General features: G+C 33.5%; 1 protein-coding gene across 1 annotated transcript; it reads left to right on the forward strand.

The window, feature by feature from the left end:
- The first annotated feature begins 7,892 nt into the window (after positions 1-7,892).
- On the forward strand, positions 7,893-11,973 carry LOC134267523 (oocyte zinc finger protein XlCOF15-like). Its single transcript, XM_062749717.1, has 5 exons — positions 7,893-7,923; positions 8,201-8,278; positions 8,374-8,451; positions 9,351-9,520; positions 11,694-11,973. Exons 1-5 carry the CDS (start codon positions 7,893-7,895, stop codon positions 11,949-11,951), a joined length of 615 nt encoding a protein of 204 aa, XP_062605701.1. The 3' UTR covers positions 11,952-11,973.
- Positions 11,974-16,203: the final 4,230 nt, after the last annotated feature.

Here is a 16,203-nt window from a genome sequence, read left to right on the forward strand (position 1 = left end):
CTGTTTTCAATTTAAGTTTTGGAATAAGAAAGGGAGTTAACTTTCCTTCAATTAAACTTTGAATTGCAGACTGAAAATTGTCTAAATTCTCAGAATATTTGCCTCATTAATCTGTTGAATCAAAAGAGATGAAACATTAGTCATAGCATGCTCCATTTGAACAAATTTAGCATCAACTGCAGCAGCCATGTTGTTAATAACCTTGGAATTCAACTGAATTTCTTTAAGTAAGTTAGTAGTGCGATTATTAACAATGGAAACGAAGGAAGACAGATGTGCATCATATTGTTGCATAGCAAGTGCAAATTTAGTAGTGCATGCATTAAGAGCATTGACATGTCTGGCTAATAACTGAACATCTTCTATAGTGGCTGTTCCAAATAAACTTCTTGATAGGGAACCAATAAAGGGCAAAAATGCTTTTGGGGATTTCTTAGAGGATTGTGAGGGGAAATCAGTTTGGGGAATTAAAGAATTAATGGTTTTTACAACATCTTTGACATGACTTTCAGTTTCAACATGCAGAGTATGAAAAACACTAACTAAATCATTCCACTTATAACAATGAGACTCATTACAAATACACCTTGTGACATTTGTGGGCTTGAGAGAATTAGGTAATTGTAGGTGAAAGGTATGGGTCCAATATTCTTGTGATAAAACTAGAGTTGAGTACTTCTTAAAGATTACTCCATAGTTGAGGCGATGAATGTTGTTTCCAGCTGGACTAAACTCAACTTCTTTGTTTGTTGCAACTGCTACTGGGATTAGGGATAACATGAAAAGACTGACGAGAGAGACCCTACAAAATGCCAAATGGAAAAAAAAAATATGAGTTGTGATGATGTTATTGACTGGAAGGTGGCCAACCTAACAATCTAGCACTATATAACCTACGTCATAAAATGTAAAAATGGATGCATCATCACAACAATTTTGATATTTTGGAATTTAGAAAAAAAGTGTCTAAATGTAATTCAAACTTAGCTAGAAAAATAAAATATTTAACTCTCTATCAATAAAATCTCATTAATCTCTTAAAAATCAATACTTATCAACAACCCTAACCTAGCAATCAAAAATAAAATGGGAGAGAAAAAGTCCATTACAGGTATTTTGACAATATTGCATGTATATGGCATAATTATACATATAGAATTTAGATGTAGACATGTAAGGAATCTTTACATGCAAAGTGATGTTATAAGAATGTGATGTATGGGATATTTACATACACATTAGAAATATGAACATGTAGGGGATGTATACATGTCATAACTGGGATAAATATCATGTAGGGGATATGTACATGATTTGATGGGATAATCACAAGTATGGGATATATACATGTGAATAATGGGATAACTAGTGTGTATGGGATAGCTACACACAAAGAACAAGAATGTAACCCTGTGGCATATACAGAGAGCATGATTTGGGATAAATGTGTATATACAAAGTAATGGGATAAGAATTTGAATTTCATTTAGAGATAATGGGATGGCAATAATCGGAATAAGGAATAGGAAATGGGGATTACTTGGGATTAAGAATAGTCTCCTATACGTAATAATAAGGAATGAGTTTAGGATTGGGATTGGGATGGTTTTACAAAGGAAGTTCGTTTTCTTTTACCATGTTTGGTAAAGCGTCTGTTGATATCCGCTAGCATTTCAGGTGAAAACATTTCGTCAGGTTCCCATGTCCTTGTACCATCTTCCCATACAACTCTTAGTAGTCTTCGGTTGTTTTTGAATTTGGCGGCTGGGATTTCTTTGATCTTCCACTCTTTATCCTGCGATTGAGAAGCACTCTGAGTATCAGGCAGCGGCTCATCTTGTGGTAGGTCAGGTGCTCGGTTTGGGATGTTAGGAGGGGGATTTTGAGGAAGAGTGGGATCTGGAGTATTTTGTGGTCTATCAGGTGTAGCTGTGTTAGGAAGATCAGGTGTATCAGTAGCTTCTGTTGGTTGTGTATCCTCTTGTCCTTCATCAGATGGCGGAGCTTGTAGATTGGCTCTGTATGTTTCTGGGGGATAATAGTCCTTCAAGTGAATTGCACTCACCAAAGATGGGTGTACCTTGTTGTCAGATAATCGGCGTAGGCGGTAGGTGTAGTTTGGTCCTAATCCTATGATTTGGTATGGTCCAGTACACTTATCCCAAAGTTTGGAGGACTGACCTTTAGGAACTTGATGAGTTGTTGTCAGAACAGAGTCACCAATCTTGAAGTGAGGTATTTTTGCTGTCCGATCATATCTCTCTTTGTTCTTTTGCTGGTGATATTCTGCATTTTTCTGTCCAATCTCCTGAGATATTTTCAGACGTGACATGAACTCCTTCAGGTATTCCCGTGTATCCTGACTCAAGTTGTCCTTAGGCTGTAGCTCTATGTCAAATGGTAATCTCATCTCTTTACCAAACATCAAGTGGAATGGAGAGAACTCGGTAGAATGAGAAGAGACAGATTTTCTGAAGGACATCAAAATACCAGGGAGAAAGTTGGGCCATAACTGTTGATCCTTATCACAATACGCTCGAAGAGATTGAGCTATGACACTATTCTGACGTTCAACTAACCCATTTGTATTGGGGTGATATGCACTGGTATGGTGCTGAGAGATGTCAAAGATTTCACAGAGAGCATTGATGAGTTTAGACATAAAGTTCCTACCTCTGTCAGAGAATAAAATTGAAGGAGCACCATAGCGAGCAAAGATGTTTGTAAAGAGAACATTAGCAACCTCCTTTGCATTTTGAGATTTGAGAGGAAATGCTTCAGGCCAATGGGTTCCTGCATCAATACACAGTAGGATATACTCGTAACCTTCAGAAGTCTTGTGTAGCGGACCTAATATATCTATTTGCCAGCATTCAAACCTTTCTCTAGCAGGCATGGGTTGCATGGGTGGCTTCACAGGATTGTAATTTCTCTTGGCAAGTTGACATCTGGAGCAGGATTTGACATAGTCCACTATGTCTTGATGCATACGTGGCCAAAAGTATCGCTGTATTAAGGAAGCACGTACCTTTTCTATTCCTAAGTGTCCACCACCTGCCAGACTATCGTTATACTGTTTAAGAGCATCTAATCTCAGGACTCTAGGAAGAGCTATCTGTGTTATATACCTCATTTCCTCTGGTTGTCTGCTACAACGTCTTTGAAAGAGATGAGTCAGAATGCCATTCACTATGGAATAGTGTTTAGACTCTGCTACTATACTGTTATGTTTGGAGGCATCTTGAGGTAGTTCTTGCTTTTCTACATACCTGATGATATCCTTAAAGTCTGGACACTCCCGTTGCAATTGGGCAAGTGATTTTCTGTCATCTAAGACTGGTTGTAAGTTGTCTTCTTCTAGGACTACTACATCAGTTTCAGAAGGGTCATAGAATAAGTTAACTTGTACACTTACTTTTTCATTGTCACTTTCTTCATCTGAAGATTCTGCCAAACAGATGGAATTGATAGGAGGTGCAGGGATAGTAGCCTTCTGTTCCACCTCTGGGTAAGGTCGTCTGCTGAGAGCATCAGCAACATAGTTGTTCTTACCTGGTCTATGGATGATTTCAAAATCATACTCTTGTAATTTCAATGCCCAACGTTCTAACCTACCTGTATGTTTGGCAGACTTCAACCAGCGCGGGTATGTTAAGGCAGCACATGGATCAGAATTCGGCGAATTAACACTTTTTTACAATTATGTAACACTAATAAATTAAAAAAAGTCAAGTTTAAAACATTTGCTAAAATTATGCATTCTATAGACTTCAATGGGACTTGTACTACAGGAGGCACTTCACCCCGACGTCACCATGTGACGTCTATAATTAGAAAATATGCCTTAATGAAAAAGTGAAAAGTTTAACACTACCCCGGGGATAATTAGTTTCAATTTGTTATAATAGTTATGTAAAAACATCTCTGTAACATGAAAAGTGCTGCTAGAATCGCACTGTCCTCTTATAGAAATAATTATTCAACAATATCGGACGAAACCTTCCCAAAATTTTTACATTTTGTTCATAACATTGAAAAAAAGTATCAATTCCCGTAAACCATACGATTCTAGCAGCACTTTCTAAAAACAAAAGAATAAGAACTTTAGATAAAAACAAAAATTAAGTTTCAAGGTAGGCGGTGTAGTGTTGAACTTTTGCATCTTTTTTGTTACGAACGACAGAGGAAAGGCTGATCGGCAAGTAAACACCCTCCATGCTATAATTTTACGAAGAAATTGCAAAATTATATTACCATACCTTATTCATACGCTTTATTCCCACAAGAATCACACATGATATTTATTCTAAATGCTTTTAAACTCCGATTTCTTGTGTTTGTTTACATGAATTCTCGTTACGTTTCACTTTCACTCTGCTTCTGCATGATCAACAGCTATGACGTCACGGGTTTGGTATGTAACCCCTGTGATAACTACAGAGGCCCAGGAACGACAAAATTCTGTTTATATTATGTCTCTGCATATTTTGATCCATTTTTACGACCTAAAATCAATCTTGGATATCGATTTTAAGAAATTTTTCTCTCTAAACCTCACGTCATATAGCTTACTATGACGTCATACCATATAGGCAAGTACAATATTTGTTTGTAACCTTAACCTACCTGCGAGACTAGTGCTCTGTGATCTGTATAGATAGTGAACTTACCTCCTACAAGATAGGGTCGATAGGCCTCTACTCCCTTTATCACAGCTAAGAGCTCTTTCTCAGAAGTGGTATATCGTTTTTCCTCCTTAGATAAAGCCTTACCTCCATAGGCGATGACATGCTCATTTTTGTCTGAGGATTGCTGACTTAGATAATAACCTATGGCTTTGTCTGAAGCATCACAGGTTAAGATAAAAGATTTCTGAGGATCGGGATAGGAAAGTATAGGTGCAGAAATAAGAGCACTTTTGAGAGTTTCAAAGGCAGTTGGCATTCAGGGGTCCATTGGAATCGTACATCCTGTCGCAGGAGCGCATTTAGAGGAGTAGCTATCTTAGCATAATTGTGAATAAACTTACGATAATAGTTGGCCATACCGAAGAAACTTCGGACATGTTTTTGTTTTCTGGGGACAGGAAATTCATTGACAGCTTTAGTTTTCTCCGAATCTACCTCAACTCCATGACGTGAGATGACATGACCCAAAAACTTCAATTGTTTGACAGCAAAGTGACACTTTGAAGGTTGTAAGGTCAGGCCTGCTTCACGTAACTTACTGAAAACCTGAGCAATGTCTTTAAGATGGGTTGAGAAATCTTTGGAGAAAATCAGTACATCATCAATGTACACAAGTACAGACCTGAAGTTCATTTCTCTAAGAACCCCAGACATGAGTGTTTGAAAGGAAATGGGTGAATTCATCAACCCGAATGGCATCCTTTATTAAAGATTATTTCTACACTTGAATGCACACGATGCATCATCGTAGACTTATATTCATTTCTGTAATTTTAATAACACAGAAGAAGGGTCAATAGGTTACAATGAGTAGTATACGTTTTCTTCTGACGTCAAAAACGTTAAATGTCGTGCAAGAGCAATGTCATCAGCGAAAATCAAAATTAAAAATTATTTAGATTGATTGTTGTTCATGTAGAGATAATTCAAGTATTTTAAAATATAATTCAAATTTGCAAAACAAGACAAAGAGTTAGAAGAAGTAAATTATTTTAGTCCCTTGACTCTCGAATAAATCAATTTATTATAAGGTCTCAATTGGCCGTAACTTTTATTTAGGATCTCATTTTTGTATGTTTCAATTATTCCTGTGTTTAATCATTCAAAACATTTTATTATTTTTTTTAAAAATATTTCGTAATTACTGATGTTTATGTCAAACATTTAAGTAAAATTAATTATTAAAGAATTGATGTTAAATTGATTTTTATGCTAAGAATATATGTTCAGAATTTTTATATATATATTATTTTAGATTTTGTCTGATTACTCTGAAGTGTCATGTTATTTATTGCACATGTCAACTTTACTTTATCGGAAATGCCAAAATTGAGGTTTCTTTGTTCGATTGATAAAAAGTTTTTCTAGCGAGGGCTTCGCAAACTTTTTGGGGTAATTTTGTTGTAAATGTTTTTATAGCATCCATTTGATGTAGTCCATGAGTGATAAATTCTTTGTTAACGGATTAACGAAGTCCCTAGAATTATTTACCTGGCCAAGTGTTGTTTAATTAGTTGCGTCACAAAGACCTATAGATTAAGTGGACACGCAATGACCAAGTGATCCTTTGTAATGTAGTTTTTTTCGTCAACCATTATCTCCTAAATCATTTTTGATTGGTTAAAAAGAATATCTCAGATTTTTGAGTTAAGCAGGTTGCGCGTCCCGGCTGGTCACTTTTCATCATTAAATAAAACCAGCCGGACGTTAACTTATTCCTGCCTTCTTTTAATTCATATAGCCTCAACAAACGGACTAATCATTTCTTGAGACCCCCAATAGGTCTAGGGCAAAGTCCTGATGGGGGCCCAGGGGGCGAACTCCCCGAAAGCTCCTGGGTTCTTGAGATTTCGTAGGGTAAAAATGAGGTTTAGCAAGTAACCATATATTACCGGGTATGTACGTGCGCCCTGTTTTAAATCCGCCACTAGTATAAATACAAATAAAAATATTTATTGGCACAAACACAATTACTTAAACAATAATTTGGTATAGAATATGAGACTATACATGCATGCAATCTCTCACCAGAGGGCGCGCTCTGTTGGAGCGATGAGCGTAAAACGCCCTCTGGTGAGAGATTGTACATGCATGGTGGATATACAAATATTTTTATTCAATATCAGTACTAAATATTAAATATAGATTATGTTTTACAAAATTTATATCTTAAATTGTATGTAGGTCATAAAAAAGAACTGAAAGGTTTTTTTTTCAATGATTAATTTAATACTTATTTGATTAATATGGTTGATTTAGAATGTGAAACAATTAAAGTATTTAAGAAAAAATCTTGAAAAAAGTAACACTTCGAATTCTCTTCGACCTAATTATATTTTTTTTTTCTGTATTATACATTATTTTTTACAAAATGATTACTAACAATTGCAAATAAAATGTTGTTTAATGATTTCTTTTGATTTGTGTACGAGTGGACTTTTTGTGTACGACTCAGTTTGTACACGAGTTGACTGGACACCCTTTTGACATTTTACTTTCACTTTACCCACGTTGGTCGGTTGATGTACATGCACAGACGCTGATTCTGCAAATCTAATGGTAAGTACTGAATATTTGTCAAAATTATTTTGATAAAGACCTATACATTCTGGGTATATATGTATGTCAACAAAAGTTTCTATTTATAAGTGCACATTTGTGTATACAACCTGACAACTACATTCAATAAATGTGGATTTGATATAAATATGATAATAATATTCTATTATGTTTCTTTCAATAATTCAGGATACATCAAATATAATTAACAGAGGTAAAAATGGTAATTAGTTACATCTAGTGTTTTACTGAATTCATTCGAGACAGGGAGAGAATGGGGTTGTTAACAGTGGACATTGTGTTAACAGTGGACATTCAATGAATTTCTAACAAAATCATTTTGCAGCTCCTGCTTATAATAAAAGCAAAATATTTTCTACACTAGATATAACATTCTAGCATATAGGAAAGGAACTCGTAAGTTGTAAGAACTGGTTTCTGATCCATTTGATTTATTTCAATGAAATATGTTCAAAACAATATATTGTTATTTTGTTACATGTCTATAATTTTTGTTTTATTTTAATTTAAGTTTTATTTTGCAAAGAAGCATTTTTATTATTTTTTTTAGTTTCTTTATTTTTACTAACAATTTTTACAATACATATTGATTATAAGACTTAAGACTCCTCATTGTCTTATATTATGCATTCATTGGCTGTGATTTATATCAGAGGTATTTTTAAACAAAATTTAGTTTTATTATTGCATTAATTATAATTAGGTTTTGAAAGTCTGGCTGGAAATAATTGGATGTTTTTCTTGCTATCTGTTAATGTAAAAAGTTTAAATTTTATCTCAAATAATTTTATTACATTTTTTTGTTTGCCACTAAACTAAAAGTAAAAAAAATAATTTTTTTTTCATATATTGAAATATCCAAAAAAAAGATTGAATATGCACTAAGTAGTGATTCTCATTATGAATATGAAAAACTTTGCTATAATTTACAGAGATACTTGGTAATGATGGTTCAGAATTGGAACTTGATTCGGATCCACCAGTGGCAACAAGTTCACCTAGAAAAGCAGGTACAACATTAATTTTTTCTATACATTGAAGAATTTAAATAAAGGCACTAAGTAGTGATTCTCATTATCAATAAGAACTTTGCTATAATTTACAGAGATACTTGGTAATGATGGTTCAGAATTGGAACTTGATTCGAACCCACCAGTGGCAACAAGTTCACCTAGAAAAGCAGGTAGTTTCAACATTAAACTTACATATGAATATCTCCTGGGGGTAGAACATATATTAAAGCATCTAAATGTATTTCAAATCAAAGATTTTTTTTCTTAAAGAAATGTATATTTTAATGCTTTTAGTCTATTTCAGAAATAGAATAAAAATAAGATTTTGATGGCGCTTAGACATCTAAAACTCTGAACAGAATGGTTTTTCCCATCTTACCTTAATTGTAAAATTTAATACATTCCCATATCACCTTTGTAAGTTCTCAGGTTAATAAATTGATGGATTTAATATACTAGTATTAAGCAAAAAGTATTTTTTGGTTTTACATAATATTTTATTCACAGTATTCATAAATTCACATTAATTGTTACATTCAATATAGAAATTTTTATCATAAAATTTTTATATCAAACTAATAATAATATTTACAAATACGAAAATTCCCATTTCGCCTTAGCACTTTTTAACTTTTTCGGGGAAATGAGAACACACAGAATTGGTTTATTTTAAAATATATCTGACTTGCTATTGAAATGTGAAAAACCACTGAGCAAAAATCAACTGTAATTCCTGTATATGAATGTCAAGCTCCATATTAAATCTCAAACATGATGGGACAGTAAAAACAACTTCAAGATAATTATGCAAGGGTTCATGGTATTCTGTGTGAAATATTTAAAGAATAGTCCAGGAAGAACTCAAAACCCCTGCATGCAATATCCATGGTATTTGAGATATAAGTATTTGGGATACTACAAATTTGATTCAATATAAATGCAAAATCTATAAGTTACCAAACATTGGTGGGGATTATATTTTCAAATTGAAATATTATAAATATTTTATAGATATCTTGCATGGAATTATATTGAACATTATATTGAACATTTTTTTATATACTTCCAGATGGATATTGTTGTGAACTATGTGGTAAACTGTATAAATCAAACCAAATGCTAGTCAGGCACATGACAATGGCACATAACATTGGAAGCTATCCTTTCAAGTGTGATGAGTGCAATAAAGGATTTTTCACAAAAGCAATGCACAAATGTCACATCCTGAAACATTATGGGGTGAGTACGAACAAGCTAAAATAATTTTAATCTTAGTTTGGAGTTACTAACCTATAATTTTTAGAGCAGGTAGTTAAGTTTAAATATTTTTATGTTTATAATGTCCCCGTAAATGATGATTCAGGGGTATATATTGTTTAGTTGTGTCTAGCCGTCTGTCTGTCTGTTTTTCTGTTTGTCCACAAAAACTTTAACCTTGCAAGCCCATTACTTTTGTTTTAGAGGGGCCATGACTTTCATATTTCACATGTTTAATCCTTGAAATAAGACCTTTTCTTTGGTACCATCAATCCACCATATTTGACCTTGACCTTTGAATTTGACCCACTTCTACATGAAAATCTTTCAACTTTCATTTTGGCCATATCTTTTAAATAGTAGATACTAGCACATTTATTCTTCACATATATATTCTCTGTTAAAAGACCTTTCATTGGATATCAAAAGCATTGATCCTTTAACCTTATAGATTTCTTAACTTGTGAAAAAACTTAAACATTAGCCATAACTTTTCAACGGTAGGGATAGGACTTTCATAATTCATATATGAAATCCTTGTGAGAAGATCCTTAATTGAATACCAAGAACTTTGACCCTTTGACCTAGGAGTTTGACATACTTTTAAAAAGCCTTGACTATAACTTTTTAAAAATTTAGGGCTAGTACTTTGACCCTTTGACTTTGACCTATTTTTTAAAATTTTGAACCATGGTCATAACTTCTGAATGCTTACCACTACATAAGTATTCTATGTTGGAAGACTTTTCATTGGATACCAATTACCTTAACCTATTGAACTTGCCTTTGGAGATTTTTGTACCTTTGAAAAAAAAATTAATATTGACCCACTTTCAAATTTCACAATTATTTTTCAAGTGAGAATACCCTACTTAAATTTTGCATTTAAGAAAGGTTTAATCTTTGTTATGTTGCAATAGGGGGCATCAGTGTTTCATAAACACATTTAGTTTAATTAATATTTTTAATTATTATTTTCTTCTCTTTTTATTGTTGTTGTTTCTTTTTTCTGACTTGTTGTTAGATAGCAAATAATTAAAAATAGGAACTAATTACTGGCTTAATTTGAAATGTAGTAATAATGGCAATAACTCATAAAATGGGTCAAAGGGTTCATCAGATCCTTTAGGCAAAACTTCATTCCATCAGAATGAAGTTTTGCCAAAAGCTCCTTATGATATTTGTGAAGGTTTCGTCTCTCTATGGTATATGGTTTAAAAGGAGAAGTAATAACAAGGTTTTATACACAAGGGGCAATAACGTTTAAAAGGTCAATATTAGGGGACAAGAATGAAATCTTTGGAATAGATATAAAAGTACATATCAATGATGCAAAGATAGATAGGGTATGTTGAAAGAACAAAAGAGATATAAAAAGGATTAATTTCTCAATTCTGGAATGACCTTGACCTTAGACCTTCAAATAAATTTCAATGTCAAAGGCCATTGAATCATATATAGTTGGCTCCGTGTCTCTAGAACTTCTCGTTTGGTATTTTTTTTAATTATTTCATAAACTTTAAAAACTTTCAGGGGCAATAACTCATCAAAGGGATAAACAAATACTTTCTTAGGATCAATGTCACAAGTACTCTGTTAGTTAAAGATATTATTTAAGGTTTTCACACCTCTATGGTTAAGGGATTCAGTGGACTTTCTTTAACAACTTTTTTATGTAAAAGGGGCAAAAACTCCAAAAGGGGTCATATGTCATACTCGTTGGGTAGTTTCAAATAACTTTTAATATCCAGTATCATAAACTAAAAATTTTTCAACAAGTCTTTCAGTTCATAAGGCCATAACAGAACAACAATAAAAAAAACATAAGCAATTCAAGTGGCCTTTCCATGGGATGTGGAAAGACCTAAAAATACAAAAGGAAATAATTGCAATACCCTGGAAACATTAAACTTAGAATAACACATAATAATTTTAAAAAGTTGGGGTCAAGTAAAATTTCAGTGAGTCAATAGGCAAGTGCAAAAAAATATGTAAGGTCTTATCTAATTTTTTTTATAGGAAAAAAGGTATGAATTTGTTTAAGGATTTCATTAATTCTTTTAGGACAGTCATTCAAGGTTCAACTGAATATAAATAATTGACAGCCATATAACACTCGAATTTGTAGAATTAATACGTTGGTATTTTTTTCTAGCACAAGCAGTTTGAATGTAAAAAGTGCCAGAAAGAGTTTACGCACAAGAAAGACCTAGTGGCCCATATGAAAGCTGTCCATCTAAATCAGGAACTTGAATGCAAACATTGTTTCAAATTATTCAAATATGAAAAGAGTCTAAGAAGACATATTAAATCCATTCATGAATGTAAGTCATATAGGTGTATGATATGTGCTAAAGATTATAAATATGAAAGCAACTACAAGAGACATCTTCGTCAGAAACATTCTCAGTAATGGCTATGTTCGTTGTTGTGTGATGAAGCCAAAAAATCTTAATGGTTCATTGCCAAACGTTATCTGTTCTTTGCTGAAGAAATGTAATAGAAAGCCAAGCTTTTCATCCAGCATACATATATATGTAAACAACAGGATACATATGTATTACATTCACATGTGTATTGAATAATAAATCTTTCACGTTTGTATGGTTATTGAAGCTTCTGTTTTTTTGGAAGACTATGGTCTACATAATCATCATCAAGTCCATATCGTCTATGTGGTAAAATTCTTTCTTCATTTGGCTTATGGTACATTCGAGCACCAGATGCTCCTCTCTCTGGCAGACCAACTGGTGTAATGGAGCCACTCTTTCGTTTAGGGGTTTTTGATTTTCTTTCAGGAAAATCAAAAAAATGTGATCTGTAAAATGATGAGCTTTCAATTGGCAATGTCTTCATGTCACTTATATCAGAGGACATATCATTTACATTTTCGTTTGAAATAACAACCAGTTTACTAGAACTATTTTTACCTGAGCAAGATGTGATTTTTCTTAGCGGAAGTCTCAGTGCTTTCCACTGGAGGAAAGGGTGTTGCTAAATGCATCTGGTGAACAAGATAAACCCTCTTCTTTTTTGAAGTTTTCATGTGAAACTGTCTGTAATTCAAGAATCTTATTCTCAATATTCAACAGAATTGCTCTCAGAAACTAGGAGTACATTTAATAATAATAAATTTAACCGGCCCTTTATTCTGAAGAATACACACAATTTACAGTCTTTATCAATATTATAATATTTAATCATATGAGTTGTTTGCATTATGTATGCTTCATTTTTTACTATAAATTTTATTTAACCTTGTTGGGTTTAAGCGTTGATGAACTATGCAAACTGCAGATCCAAGGGCTGTTGAAACATCTTGTGGTCGCAACACAACACTTCCTTTTGGATCATAATCCAAGTATGCAATTTTGAATCATGTTATTCATAATATTTCATAAAACACTCACATTAATTTACTCTTTAAGAAAAATAAATGTTTAAAAATAATATGCTTACCTGGAATGCCGAAAAAAATGTTTCCGAATCCAAACTGGTGACTGCACGTTGGTTGTATGTGCTATCTTTAACAACTGCATACATCTGTAACCGTCGATCTACATTTGTCAATATCCCTTCAAACTGTACCCAGCTCATTCCTTTTACAAATGCACCTGGTGGAGGAAAGTGTCCAACATTGAGATGATCCAAGAGTCTTGACCTTATAGCTAAAAGCGATTCAACTCTAACTTTTAGAGGGACTGACGCTGTGTCTATAGCGTTATACCAGTTTCGTATCAAATGACACCAGTTTGCTTCATTGTAATCCCCATTTTCTTCCATTATTAGGTCTTTCCACCTTCCTGTGGAAAGACCTCTTGAAATGCTTATGTTTATTATTATTAGGTCTTTCCACCTTTCCGTGGAAAGACCTATTGGTATTCTTCTGTTTCTTATTATTCTTCTTATTTTTCCGCCGTGTGATTTTGAGTTTCAAGATATATCGAAAAGATTTATAGTTCCTAAGAATGTACTCCGTAAAAGATTATTGCAGTTGACCCTGTGTAAATGAACCTTGACTCTTTCCGAAGTTATTGCCCCTTTCGCAAGAAATGCTTGTTATCGCTACTTCTCCGAAACCATAAACCATAGATATATGAAACCTGCACTAAAGTCTTTGACTAATTGAGAGGACTCTTCATCTATTCATTGCAAAGGTATTTGATGAACCCTTTAATGAGTTATTGCCCCTGAAACTTTTTGAATTTTAGGAATAATTAAAAATTTTCAAAATGACAAGTCGTAGAGACATGGGACCAACTGCATAAGATTCATTAACCTTTGACCTTAAAATTCATGTAAAGGTCAAAGGTCAAAGTCATTCCAAAAATGAGAAATTTAGTTTTCTTTCTATCTCTTTTGTCTTTCAACATATACGTAATGTCTATGCATCATTTATATGTACTCTTAAAACTGTTTCAAAGATTTTATTCTTTTCTTTTTTTAAGCCATTTCACTGAAATTTAAATTAGAGAGTAAAATATAAAACTATAAGAAATTTAAAAAGGTGGAAAGACCTCTTATTGTTCTGTGAACAATAAGTCTCCTAGTTCTTCTTCTTCCCGGACTTTTGAAACCGCAATACTTATCGAAAAACTTTATGATTCACGAAACTGGATATCAAAAGTTATTCTGAAAAACGACAGCCCTTGTTTGAACTTTGACCCCTTTCGAAGTTATTGCCCTTTACGCAAGAAATGCTTGTTATCGCTACTCCTCCGAAACCGTAAACCGTAGAGGTATGAAACCTTCACCAATGTCTTCAACTAATTAAGGGGACTCTTCAATCTATTCATTGCGAAAGCATTCGGTGGCCCCTTCAATGAGTAATTGCCCCTGAAACTTTTTGAATTTTACAAAAAAATATTTTTTTTAAACGAGAAGTTGTAGAGACATGGGACCAACTGCATAAGATTTATTGACCCTTGATCTAAAATTTCATGCAGAGGTCAAAGGTCAAGGTCATTCAGAAAATGAGAAATTAAGCTTTTTCTATATCTCTTTTGTCTTTCAATATATACTTAATGTCTTTGCATCATTAATATGTACTCTCAAAACTCTTTCAAATATGTTATTCTTGTCCCCAAAGATTGACCCTTTAAAAAGTTATTGCCCCTTGTGCAAAAAACCTTGTTATTGCTACTTCTCCAAAACCGTAGATTGTATAGACACTAAACCTTCACTAATGTCTTAAGGGTCTTTAGGCCTAACTTCACTATATAAGTGCAAAAGGATCTGATGACCGCTTATATGAGTTATTGCCCTTTAACTTCTTTGTACTTCCTATTTAACCTTAGAACTTGAAAACTATAGGTCGTAGAAGCATGGGATCAATTGCATTGTGACCCTTGACCTTTAATATTTTGTCAAGGTCAAAGGTCAAGGTCATTTCAATTTTTTTTTTAATTTTTAATTTTTGCTATCCTTTAAGTCAATTTTGGTTTCTTATTCATAGAATTTAATTTTAAAACAAAATTGAAATTCAAAGAAGGTGGAAAGACCTCTTATTGTTCTTTGAACAATAAGTCTCCTAGTTTTTTCCACTTTCTCACTAAAAGTTGTTTGCGCAAATGCATTACTTTGTCTGTCTTGTAAAGTACAGGCGATTTCTACTGATAACCCCGTGTTGTTCTTTTTTGATTCTTTTGCTACTTTCCACCAAGCATCTGGTAAAATTCCCATGTCCTTAATTCCTTTGGAGCAGCAGGCTGCTCTATTATTTACATAAATGTGATGTGGGTCTATAATTGGTTGCACTAAGTTTTCTTGAAGAACGAGTGGCTGTGCATACCATCTTGGAATTTTAAAATTATCTCCACTGTCCGTTTCTAAAGTCCATTCTCCAGCAAAAGGATTACTTTCTTCACACTCTTCAAGGGCGTCTTGGAATTTAAGCTGAGCATATGCTATGTTGATAGCAGAACTATTCCACTTTTTTACACTTGCATTTGCAAGATCTTTCAGAGTTTTTGGAGATCTCTTTTTAACACCAATCGTCGAACCATCGCCATATATATATATTAATATAATATTAACAAGGTCAGGTTTCTTCAAACCTTTGTGTTCAATGTTCATCGTTTCAGCCAGAACTTGCAACTCCAGGACTTTAAATGAGGTATTGATTTTATTTGCCCCTTGAAAGCACATTTTAAACTCTTCGATTGATGTTTGTTCTCATTTGGAACTTGCCGTTGAAGCCAGCAGTGTAACTAAAGCAATTTCGAAATCCCCTTCTTCAATAAGTGCGTGTAAGTTGTTTGTTGCTGCCTCTTCTTGTTTTATTGGTGTATTTGTTCCTTCATTTGAATTTGGCTCTCTGGCATCTAAGTTCTCCAAAGTCTTCATTCATTCCTCTGTAACAAAGCTTTAGCTATATTTCCTGGTGATTTAATTGATTCAAATTTACATTTTGAGCTTATTATTAAGCCTGATTCATTCCTGGTTGTTAGAAAGTCTTTAGGAACATCATGCGTTGAAAGTAGGTAGGCCAATTTATCCTTTCTGTCCATCTTTTGTACTTCTTCCCAAAACTTTTTCATAAACCGTAATACTGTGAGAGGTTTTCCAGACGCATCTTGCACCGCTAATTCTGCAAACTGGCCATCAAATGCTATGGCTCTTACTTTCAAATTTTTGTCTTCACATGCTTTTATTGCTTCCCCTAA

Source organism: Saccostrea cucullata, unplaced genomic scaffold, assembly GCF_032062105.1.
Source record: "Saccostrea cucullata isolate Sc308-1 unplaced genomic scaffold, CSIRO_AGI_Scuc_v1 ctg3592, whole genome shotgun sequence".
Lineage (NCBI taxonomy): Eukaryota > Metazoa > Mollusca > Bivalvia > Ostreida > Ostreidae > Saccostrea > Saccostrea cuccullata.